Source organism: Myotis brandtii, unplaced genomic scaffold, assembly GCF_000412655.1.
Source record: "Myotis brandtii unplaced genomic scaffold, ASM41265v1 scaffold268, whole genome shotgun sequence".
Classification (NCBI taxonomy): domain Eukaryota; kingdom Metazoa; phylum Chordata; class Mammalia; order Chiroptera; family Vespertilionidae; genus Myotis; species Myotis brandtii.
The window spans coordinates 1222351-1234579 of NW_005360187.1; the positions used below are offsets into that span (position 1 = coordinate 1222351).

Genomic DNA, 12229 nt, shown 5'->3' on the forward strand with positions numbered 1-12229 from the left:
CTATCAATATCTACTGATTTCTGGGCAAAATAATTTATGTCAAACCACCTTCAATATTGGTGCCAGAATTTTTGAAAGGGTTATTAAATAAAGGTGCAAACTGATAGCATTTAAAACTTCAAGTCAGTAGAAAGCTGTAAGAAAGAGTCCCATAGAGATGGGAGAGGAACAGCTGCTCCTGGGTCACCACCAGGGTCCATGCAAACACAAAAGGGAAGAGAGGGGTCCATATGACTGAAGCCTGGTGAGTCCCCAACCCAACCTGAGCGTTGGAGCCAAAAGTCTCAATGGGATTTACAGAAATGCTTCAGATAATCAGCTCTATTCAGCCCGAATCACACCTTCTTAGAGGATGGGCTGGAATTGTTAACCAGGATAGCATGAGCGTGTTAGGCTGTGGCCTACAGACACAGGGGTGATACTATACTAAATAAATACAGGAGAACTTGAGCTTGGAAAGCCAATGCTTTCTTCAAAGGTGTAAGGCCAGAACCTTCATCAAAAAGGGAGTGAAGAAAGCAGTTATTTGCATTTAGGTAATACTCTTGCCTCTTCACATTGTGGCATGGGTTGTCTAATCTGGACTGGCAGCCCCTGGTAGGGATCTAAAGTAGATAACAGATTTGGGCCTAAAGTACTTTAGACACTGACGGGGGGGAAATAATAGATATATTTGAATAAAGCATTACCTGAACAATCCCTACCATGGCATTCTGACCAATTCAAGGTTTAGAATGAAAATGTACAGTATTTATTTTCCCCACTGAATCTGTTGGTTTGAAATTAGCTCCCCCAAAAGGCCAGGAAGCTATTGCCCATTTCATTCTCCGGAGGCATAGCATTAGTCAGGAATCTAGCTCTTGAAAATGCAGATTGGTGTGGCTTTTCCTTTAATGATCTCAGGACTTATTTATCATAAATATAGCCAAGCACATTATCACTTTCAAAGCTACTCAGCAGTCATTAAAACCAAGGGACTGCCAATGAGCATTCTTTTCTAACAGTAGAGATTTTATTTTGCTGAAGACACAGCTCAGTTTAAGAGCAAATCCAGGTACCCAGTTCTGCCTCAGAATATTTCTGGTAACTTCTAGAGCAACTTCTTAAGGATTGTATACGAACAGAGAAAATTCAGGAAAGAACACTTCAGAAATGTCCATATGACATATTAGACCAGCAAGCTCAGAGGGTCCCCTGATTATGTTTCTTGAATTTCCACAAGGGAGGAAATTTCCCCATAAACGGGAATAACCAAGATACAGGCTGCAGTCTTACTGATGAGGGCAAGCCTTGGCATGTGGGCGTGAGCCAAATCTGAAAGCTCGAATCAAGCACAGGAGAGAAATCTAGTCATGACTTAAAACAGGTGGTACATAACAATACCCAGGGGTTCTTTTCACGAAAGAATTTAGAAGTATTTCAGGGAATAAGGCAAAATTTCAGATAAATGCTATATCTAAATCAAAGTTAAGAGCAAAAAGTGGCTGAAGCCAAACCAGGGATTGATAGTATCAATACAACAAATTACAAGTTTACTGACACTCCTCATGTATCGTTTGGCCATTGATTATTTTCAATAAAGTGGTAGTTCAACATTCCAAGTGCCTGGAAAGGGAAGTATTAACTTTGGTCCAGAAACCTGCTGTGAAACCAGGCAGGGAATATTCAATTATAATATTATATAACATTCTCTCTTTGAAATGAGCCCCAACAATTTTCATAAAAAATCCTTTCTCTCAAACAAATGATTAGTCCTGACCATAAAGTGCAAGCAGAACAGTAACTCGTGTGTCTTCCCTGCGGTTTATGGGTTGTAGCAATAATTTGCTAAATGTATGCGCTGTGAAAATATGATTCTCAACTGTGGGACCTACAGGGGTTTAGTGTCTGGTAACAGCACTTTAACATGCTGTTCATATCCTAACAGTGGAGCAGGGCGCACAAACTACTTTAAACATATTTTATTTCACTCTTCTAAAAGATATTATAATGTTCACTTAACTCTGAGTTATGAACAAAATATTACTTTTTTAAATAAAGTTTTAAGGGTTATTATACAACTCTAACATATTATAAATTTTAAATTTTAAGTCTAATGAATTAATAGCTGAGACTAAATAATACATTTGGAAACTAATAATAATGAGTCTTACACTATTTACTTCTATGGAAAAGTATTATTTCACAAATCCAGCTAAATACATCCAGAATGTTCACAATTTGCACGTTATAACTATTCGTAAAAGACATTTCTTGTTATAGATGGGACAAATAGGATATTTATAAATAAACATAAACACATGCTCAAAATAATGTTTCTGATGTCACATACACAAAATAAAAAGACTCAACTGTATGCTTAATACTTTTTACACCTTTCACACAAACAAACAAAAATAATTACTAAGGTAATACCTTCTAACTAAGAAATCACTTAAAAATAGCAATATAGAGAACTGAGGTAATTACCTAGATATTCTAAAACAAAACATGTAACTTCAAATCTTAAGTGTCAATTCAAATATTACTTGAGTTCTTCAGATATTGAAAGCCTGGATCAAGTGTGAGGGGTGTGTGTATGTGTGTGTGTGTGTGTGTGTGTACATGCTATGAGTATGTCCTGAATTATCCATCTTGAATTATCTCTTAAGTAGTTGTGATTTGCCAGTCTATGAGTGAACAAACTAAATTTCAAGAATAGACTAAAAATCATAAAAAGAAACTACTGTACCTAGACAAAGACTGTGAAGGTATATATAATTCAGCCCAGCATGTTCCTGGGATTACACAGTCCTATAATGACAAATAAATCAGAAAGACTTCACTGAACATTAACAATTTAAAGACTTCTGTAAAATGTGAGCACTGCAAAAGATGCATTTAAAGAAGAGAGAGCATTTCAATGGCTAGTGATCGGGCAGGGGACTCACATGCGTGTGGGAACCTCAGAGGCGTCTCAGGTGAGCCCTGGCCAGTAGCAAGGTTGCCCCAGTGCCTCCAGATCAGTCACTTGCCTGGTAGCATTGAGGGTATTATACAAAGCATTAAACTTAGGACTGAGAGGTCTAAAGATTTGTTAAACGTTTACAAGAGAACTCAGGATACCATCACTTGGCACAACAGCCTCTAGGACTACTGTAAAGAAGGTATTCCAGACTGGTAAACACACACACACACACACACACACACACACACACACACACACACATTATCTGTCTAGAATTAAGAACTAAGGGAAGAAAATAACTCAACTGAAGATAACCTACAGTGTTCATAATAACAAGACAAAACTACTTTGGGAGTAGAGACTGGTAGTTAAGCTACAGAAAGGTTATTATTATAAGAAATAATAAAGACACAAAGGCAAAGTTTTAGATTCTTAAGAAATGGCATTAGAGTATCACTTAGTACAAAGGTTTTTAAAAGTAGGTTTATTGCTACTCTAAGAAAACATTACCCCCAGGAGGACTTCAAAAAACCTTATTTACTCTGATTTAGTTTAGACTGATGGACATAGGACTGACTGTAAAATTATCTTATTTAACAAAAACAACTAAGTTATAATTCACCAAATTTGTAGGCGGCCATATTAAAAAGAAACACACAAGAATAAAATTAATTCCATAGGTACCAATAGCTGGTTAGAAAATAAAAGGAGAACTATAGCATTCACAGCAGTAACCTAAAAATTACATATATGGAAATGCTTAAGACTATACTTTAAAAGCAATACCACGGGCCTATAATAGAAAAATATCAAAACTTTACTATAAAAGATCACTGAAATAAATAAAAGTTGTACTGAGTTCATGAATGGGGAGAGATAATATCGGAAAGATATCAAACATTCTAAAATTAGTTTATAGGTTGATTAGTATTCAAATTAAAATCACCAACACATGGGCTTTTTAACTGAAAGATGATCCTAAAGTTTGCTTGGAACAATCAAAAATTAAAAGCTAAGAGCATTAAAACAAAACAAGACAAAATGAAAAGCAGAAAGCAATAGGGTGGAATTTGTTTCACTAGATGTTTAAAAATATTATAATGACACAATAACTAAAATTCTGACCCAACAAGCAATGGACAGTGGTAAAATGAACAGGAGTTCAGAATATAAGATATTTGTCCATATGAAAACTAATTATACAATAAAATAGTGTCCAGGTCAGAAGATAAAGAAAGATTTTTTTGTTTGTTTAAGGGCACTGAGATAATTGGTTGATCCATTGAGAAAAATAAAAAAATTGAAACCTCATCACTCACCATGCATCAAAATAAAATAAAGGTAAGTAAAGGGGTTAAATTGATGTAAAAAGTAACATTAAAATTTTTTAAATATAACTGAGAATCTATTCTTAAAATCAGCAATGACTTCTAAGTATAAAGGCAATGAGGAAATCTAAAAGGGAAACACAGGTCAAAAACCTAAAAATAGTTCTCTATGAAAAAAAAATTAAGTTAAATAAAATTTGGCTACAAATTTAACAAAGGTTCTATTCAAAGCATAAGATAACTCATACAAACTAATAAAACAGCAAACTAAAAAACAAATGCTTAAATGATTTAAAGGAACACTTTACAGAAAAAAAGTACAAATAATGTGTTAAAAATCTCAACCACACTAGTAATTTTAAAAAGGAAAGTAAAAATGAAAAATGCAGATATGCATTTGTCAGAGTTATGTAAAATGATGGTTCTTAGAGTTGGTCGGGTGTAGCAGAAAAGGCTGCCTGATTCGGTGCGGGAAGAAATGTTTCTTGGTAGAACTTTTCTAAAATGCAAATAGCAGGAACTATTGGGAGTTTTTTAAAATCACTGGCCAGGAATTTATTCTATGAAAAAAAACAGAAATGTTGGAAAATTAACATGGAAAGATGTTCTGCAGAACATTGTTTATACTGGCAAACACACACACACACACACACACACACACACCGAGAAAAGGAAAGAAATGACCAACATTTGGCAAATGAGAAAATAGAGTGGAATAAGCATTAAAGTAGTGTTTTGGAAGAATAGTGGATAATATGAGAAAATTCTGATATGTTAATAAAAATTAGGATATAAAACTCAATAAACACTTTGAGACAATTTTGTGAAAAGAAATAGAGTATTAGATTTTTTTAAATGAAAGGATATAGGGAAGGAGAAAGAAAAGAAAGAGGGGAAGAAGGAAAAAGGAAGGGATGGAAAGAGGAAAGAGGAAAGAAAAAAGGAGAAAAGGTGAAAGGGAAAGAGGAGAGAAGAGAACAATAACATCGAAAAGATGTCTGGGTTGGGAACAAATCAAATGTTCCTAGTGATTATCTGTGTGTAGTGAGATGTCTTGTTATTTTTATTTTTCTCCTATGTCCTTCCATACTTTTGCAAATTCTCCACTGTGACCATATATTATTTTTATAACCAGAAAAACAGTCATTTTTTAAAAGACTATTAAGGATAGGAAATTCATCATGCTGCAGCATCCCTATCAGTCCAAAAAAGAATTGGACCCTGAGAATATGTGCAGACAGGGAGTTAAAATAATGAGAGTTTGGCTATATTCCCAGGATGCCAAAACAATGGGTTAGCTTAATTAACTTGGGGGGAGAAAAGTCAGTCAATGACTTTAGAATTAGTCACCTAAAGGACTTAAAGTTCACTTTTGCATCCTGGGGACCCATCACTGGGGTGAAAGAAAGGCAAAGTCCAGTAAGTGCCACATCATCAACATTTCTGGAAATGGTCTAAAAGTCCACAGAACTATTTCTTTGGGCCAACCTACCCCACCAGGGATGGTGAACGCCTGCCCTGCTCCTGTTAAATCTGGGCTCCTACAGAGACACATGGGCTCCCCATGCATCCAGCACAACCTCAAAATGTGACATACTTAGGTTTCCTTACTGTCCTTCACTAGCCAGAATGACACAATTTCAGTGGGATTCCTTTATATCTTTTTTAAATGATCTAAAGAAAACACTCATTTTTCCTCCAGGTCAGTTTTCAGGCTTGAAGATATTCCAGTCTTATTTGTCTTTCCTCACCTCCACCCTGTCTTGAGCCTGCACATTAAAACTTCCATTCAAATGTTAAGGGACAGGAAATTTGGATGTTTTTTGCTGCTCCGCTAAAAATCATATTTGGGGAAAGAGGTTAATAAAGAACCCCTAACAGGGCATGAGGAATTCAGTTTGCAAAAATAAAAGAGTGGAGGGTGGAGCCTGAATCTAATGAAAGACACCCAGCATCCTGTGTGTCATGCCTTGGTTTCTGGAGCAGCGGCTTAACAAAAAGTGGTGGGCTGAGGTGTTTCCTTCATCCATCCCACTCCTTTTCCTTGTGATGAGCATTTATAAATAGGAGGTAACTGGAATGCATGATGGCACAGATCACATCTGCCAAATGACAAAGTCTGGTCACCTTCAGGTAATATGTCTCCCAGTAAGCAACTTGAGTTGACAAAGCAAGAAAAGCCCTTCTTTAAACTATGTTAAAGAAACAAACTGCTTCTCATAAATGCATCCCTGTCATTAGGATAAAATAAATCAGTGATGGTATCTTGACCATCTTACACATATTTTTACTAGTCACCTGTTTTTGAACCATTAAGCTATAATCAGAACTGTTACGATCTGTTGTTATTAGGAGGCTATGTTTTAGTTTGTCCTCCGCCAAATGACACGTTTTTAACTCTTATAAAACCCACAATAATGTTAGGCATTTACCAATCTCAAAGAGCATAGCCCTATTTTTAGATCTAAACCTATTTTAACGTCTATCGTTTGAATGTAGCACACATTGACTTGTTTGCTACGCGAGTATGCACTTAAGGATCTAAGAAAGAATTCCTTGAGCCTAGATCTGCAGCGGACCTCTGCTTTTCTATAGCCTGGGCTTGAAGAAGGTAATATCAAAGCTGGCAACATTTCCCTGAATTCTTAGTTTTTAAATTTCACATTCAAAAGAAATGGCAGTGGACTGTGCACAGGTCATTTCTTCTGACAAAGCGGAAATGGGAAGAGACTCATAAATATTTTCCAAACCTCCCCAGTATGGCACACTGTGACATGTGATCAATGGATCCTCATGCTTTGATATGTTACAGCAGGAACTTTCAGAAATGACTTACTGGGTTGTACATCTGATTGAACAACTGCTCAGCTTGCTACATTGCAAAGTTGGGGAAGCATTGAAGCACAGACAAGGGAAAGAAGGAAAGATCCAGAAAAACAGCATTAGCTCAACAAATCCAGTGCATTTGCACAGACAAACTGGTCGTTAAAAAAGAAGAAATTTCAGTTTCTAAACATTCCACAGTGAAAGTGAGAGGCTCTGGGGAAATAGAAATGTTGACTTTGGCTCCTAGAAAAGAATAGCTGGAATAAGAAATTTAAGGTTTGTGTTACTTTCCCTTTCTCAAGTTAAATAACCCATGAAATAAAGAAAGCTGTCCACTTTTGATGATACATGAAGTGCTGGCCTCTAGCAATGAATCAGGAGAAGTACTTTTGGCCAAGCTTGCAATTTATTACCTGAACTTCAAAGATGGTAATAATAAAAGATTAATTAAATCTTATCATTGAATTTATAGCTCTTCTTTTATATTAACACAAGCCTGAATTTTCTATTCAGTCTAACTTTAGAAAAACATAGATCAGCAAATAGCAGGTTAGCAATAGCAAAATATCAGTAAGCAAGACATTACAGGATTAAGAGTAAAGGGGAGAAGTAAAAATTTCAGTCAGCAGGAAGAACAGAGGGAACCAAAAACAGCATTATCCATTGTTCATTACCAATTTCTTACTGTTAGCTTGTAATTAATAAAAAATATCGTTTTCAGTGACTATCCTATTATGATCCAAGTGTTTAAGAATCTGCAATGCTCTCCTGTCTATGTTGTGTAGAGAGTTCAATGTTTGTGGACTTAAGTGTACAAAACATTATTTTAAATAGTACTCTCAAGTTCTAGTTCTCAAATACCTGCATCATTAACTTGGGGCCCAACAGCAAGGTGCAGAAGGTAAAATACTGTAGGAAATTTTCACTTTGCTTTACACTAAGACATGTGACTTTGAAGAGCCTGATTTTTTTTTTATTTCTTCAACTTTAATTAAGTAAATAACTTTACCATGGTTAAAAAAAACACCCTCCTCAGAAATTAACAAAGAGCTCAAATCATAACATTTTACATTGCTATTGCTTCTCAATTGATTTCTAGTTATCTAAGGTAAATATGCTTCCACATATCGAGCACCAAATACTCTTTTGAAAGACAAATCAATCCATGTATCCCTGACCAGTTCTTCTCCACCTTTAGGTGTCTATTTAAGATTAATGAATGCACTAGTTTATAAAACACACACATAACTAGTAGTTCTGCATTATTTGGTTAGTACCATTTTATCAGCCTATCAGTAGAGATTTCCTCACATGAGAACATTTGATTGCATTGTTTTTAAGACCTGGGATGGGATGTGTAAGAAATAGTTCTTTTTCTGCCTGTAACCATTTTTCATCACAAACTATTTAATTAACACAGTATAGTAAAGGGTTAAAAGCAACTATGTATGTGGAATGTTTCCCACAAACTTTTGTATAATCACTCACTTTACTAATTTCAAGAATTGTTTATAAGACAAAAAAAAGAGACAAATTTAAATCACCATTTGGACTCCATTGTCACTGGCAGACAAGGTTTCTGTTCAGCTAAACACATCTACATTGTGTAGATTTTATGGCAAAAATACCTGGACACTCACAAATTGTGAGCAAAATTCCACTGGGAATTCATGGTTTATTTATGACATAATAAAACTATTATGTTTTCAGCTTTCATTTAGTAACCCTTTATATTTTATTCACAAGTCACATACCCTTTTATTTAAAGGGAGGCCCAGACACTCCTTAAGCTTTTATAGCTGCTTATTTTTCCATGAGTAAATGATGTGTTTATATGTATATTCACATACTGTTGGCTTATATTTTCAAATATTTCATGTAGATCTCAATTCTTTTTAAGGTGATGGGTACTTGAGGTTTTTACAGAACTATTTATTAGCAGAAATTAAAGACTACTAGAAAAAGTATTTTAAACTTTTGAATTTAGTTGATGCTAGAGAGCCAAAAATAACAAAATAGCATCTGCAGGTTAGGTATGAAAATATTTAAATTATAATTAACTTATTTAATCTCACTATACTATGCATTTAGGAGATACTATAAGCAAAGATTATTTATATACTTAGAAATAAGTTATATTTTCATAAATTAAGTAAGTCCTTTAGAGCAAGACAACCATATTTGTTACTTTAATTCTAGTGATGTGGCAGAATATTAAAATATTGTCAGGAATAATGCTAAAATGTTTACAGAACTTGATTAGTGAATTTCAGTATATGGCATCTTCCTGTGTGTTAAAGGAAACCACATGTTCGAAATGATTTCTCGGTCAAACCATAGCTATGTTGAAAGAAACAAAATTGAATTGCATAGATGCTGATTTATTAAACGAGTCAATTCATATATACATGGAAATCTTAAGCATCAATATGTGGACCTCTCCCTTTTAATTCATTACTAGAGGGTTTTAAATCTCGTAGATGACTTACATGAAAAGGGAGGGTGTCTAGAGAAATAATCTGCAGAAATAATGTATGAAATGCCCTCATCTCCAAAATGGCTCCTCAGAGTTGATGAAGATGAGATAACAGGAAGGACCATCAAAGAGAGCCAATGACATCCCCTGTTTCACAGAGTTATCTTAGAGTCTGCTTTATGGACTTTACAAAACTGTTCGGTAAACAAAAAGTACATTTCTTGGTATGCATGTGCATGTATAACATATTGCAGAACACATGTATATATGTGTCAAGAATGTATATTTACGCCCATTGCATGAATAGCCAAGTCAATCTCCATTTAAACACCCTCAAATGGGCAGTTTAAATTCTTCTATTTATTGTTCAAGATTTCTGCTTAAGTGGAAATTGCTTGGGGGAAAAAGTGAGATGTTGAGTAGATTGGGAAACAGATTTTGCAATATAGAGATTTTCTTGCTGTTTTGTTACAAGGGGATTTGATCTGTATATTTAGCTTTTCTGTATTGGTAAGGAGACTTTATTAGTGAGAAATTTCTCATGACAATTTCCTAAAATTCCATGGTAAAGTGAACATAGTATAATCAATCACATGTCAGTTACATATTGCATCATATAAAATAGTCTATTAAATTTTAAGGTATCCAGAATAATTTCTCCACAGATATATATAATGCTTTCACATCCCTATCATCCATATCACAGTTTCATAACTTCAGCAAATAAATCCCCATCCAATGTGCTGTGAATTATACATAGTCAAATTTTTATATGCTTTGTTTCATTTTTTTTAGATTCTTCTCATCTCCTTTGAATAAGTCTATACGTTGTCAAAGGGAAACAAAATGCTTAAACTCATAATGTTATGAGTTTTAGGTGAACAATGAATGCAGACGCACCAAACAACACAGGGAAAGAGTCAAAGGCACGATGCATGACTGGGAATGTGCTGCACAGAAATGTCCAGCCCAGGAAAACATGTTAACACTGCGATATAAAGACCCTGCATTCTTTCCCAAAGCCTTCACATAAAACAAGCTTCCTCAGAAAGTAGGGCCAGTTTAGGTCAAATAGAAAGAGTCGTCCCACAGATATTCCAGGGACTTTGACTCTTTTGGTGACTGTCTAGAAATTTAATGTTGTCAGGTAAACTTTGCAAAGTTCCAATAGAAAAACTGACCTATTTCTAAAAGTAGGAAAACTTTATCAACGTATAATCGGGCCCTGGATTCTTTGGTTGGTTGCAAATATTTCCATTTATCTCTTTTCGTAGTTGAGATTTGCCCAGAGAGTAATGGCTGGCTTTTATATTTTGTTTTTACTTCCACTACTATTTTCATGTATTTTTCAAAAAAAAAATTTTTTTTCAGACAGGAAACCTAAGATAATTTTTCAGGTTCACAGACAGATTTGATGCAGACTTCTTAGGAATAAAGTTATCAGTAGACAGTGAAAGATAAGGGGTTTGTTTCTTTTCCTTTCCCATTTTATAAATTCATTACAAAATGAACATGTTTTTTTTTCCCTTTGGCCTCACTTACCTTTTTTAACTGTGCTTCCAGTTTGCTACATTCTTCTTTCTTTTGTTCGATGGCTATTTCTAGAGATTTTAATTTCGAGTCCCTTTTCAGCCCTGCTGAGGCTAGTGAAGATGCGTGCTCCTTGAGGTCAATTAAACTAGACTGAAAGAAAAAGAACACCAGTAAGGAAGGAAAACACTGCCATTTCTACCAGCGGTGCCTTCTATTTGAACACATTGATTCTATACATGGCAATAACGTGTGCGTTAGGCAGAAAGAGTAAATATAGTCTTACTAACGTAACAATAGTCTGCTCTGGCCAGGAAATTAAAGTTGGCCAGCTTACAGAACCGAGCAGGATCTAATTGCAACAGAATCAAATGTGACCGAATGGTGTGGTCAGTAAAGGCATGTTTCATGTCTCCAAGTCCTGCTAATGATCTAAGTCCCGAGGTGGTCTTTACATGTCATGGCAAAACAGACACCCTGAACCTCCATTTACATTTATTGCTGTCAGGTCGTGCAGACTCTAAGACAAATAGGAAAGAAAATACGAGCTTTAGTGCTTTCCCACCCTCCCTCTCAGGGAAAATCACATATAAAAGAAACACCCTATTAAGTTGTGATAAAATTCCATTTCTTTAACAGACAAATGGCCAATGGATTTTCAAACATCTTCTGTGTCATCGAAGATAAAGTTATATTAAAATGTAGAGTAGACTTTCTGTTCCAGTCCTCTGTAAATCCAGATTCAGCAGATAGAATGAATCTCTCCAACTCGGACACGGGGTCACCTAAATTGTTCCATTCATCATTCACACCCAGAAACCAAGGGCTTCCCTGTACAGTCTAAATTCTAAAAAACTAAAGAAAGAAGTAGTTGCCTACATATATCACAGAACATAACATTGCTGGCTGGGAGGCAATGTCCATCACTAAATAGGAAATCATTAGCAACATCTAACTAGGTGACTAAAATGTTCACGTTTCACCCAAATCAGTGTGCATTTCCTATACACCCCTTTGCAACACAGAGGGAGACACTAAGCACTCAATGCTCTCTCAGTAAACGATGTTGATACTTTAATACAGGGCTGCTTCCCGGGCACTGGCATCACCTTGTTGATGAAA

General features: G+C 35.3%; 1 protein-coding gene across 12 annotated transcripts in view; it reads right to left on the bottom strand.

The window, feature by feature from the left end:
- Positions 1–12229, bottom strand: part of ERC2 (ELKS/RAB6-interacting/CAST family member 2) — an 846554-nt gene that overhangs the window by 462294 nt on the left and 372031 nt on the right. For 6 of the 12 annotated variants that reach the window (XM_014541324.1, XM_014541316.1, XM_014541323.1 and 3 more), the window contains 2 exons: positions 11120–11260; positions 7112–7147 (listed from right to left, as the gene is read on the bottom strand). In XM_014541324.1, coding sequence (XP_014396810.1) covers positions 7112–7147; positions 11120–11260 — 177 coding nt within the window. The remainder of the gene's footprint in view (positions 1–7111; positions 7148–11119; positions 11261–12229) is intronic. The other 6 variants (XM_014541327.1, XM_014541320.1, XM_014541325.1 and 3 more) reach the window with 1 other exon arrangement.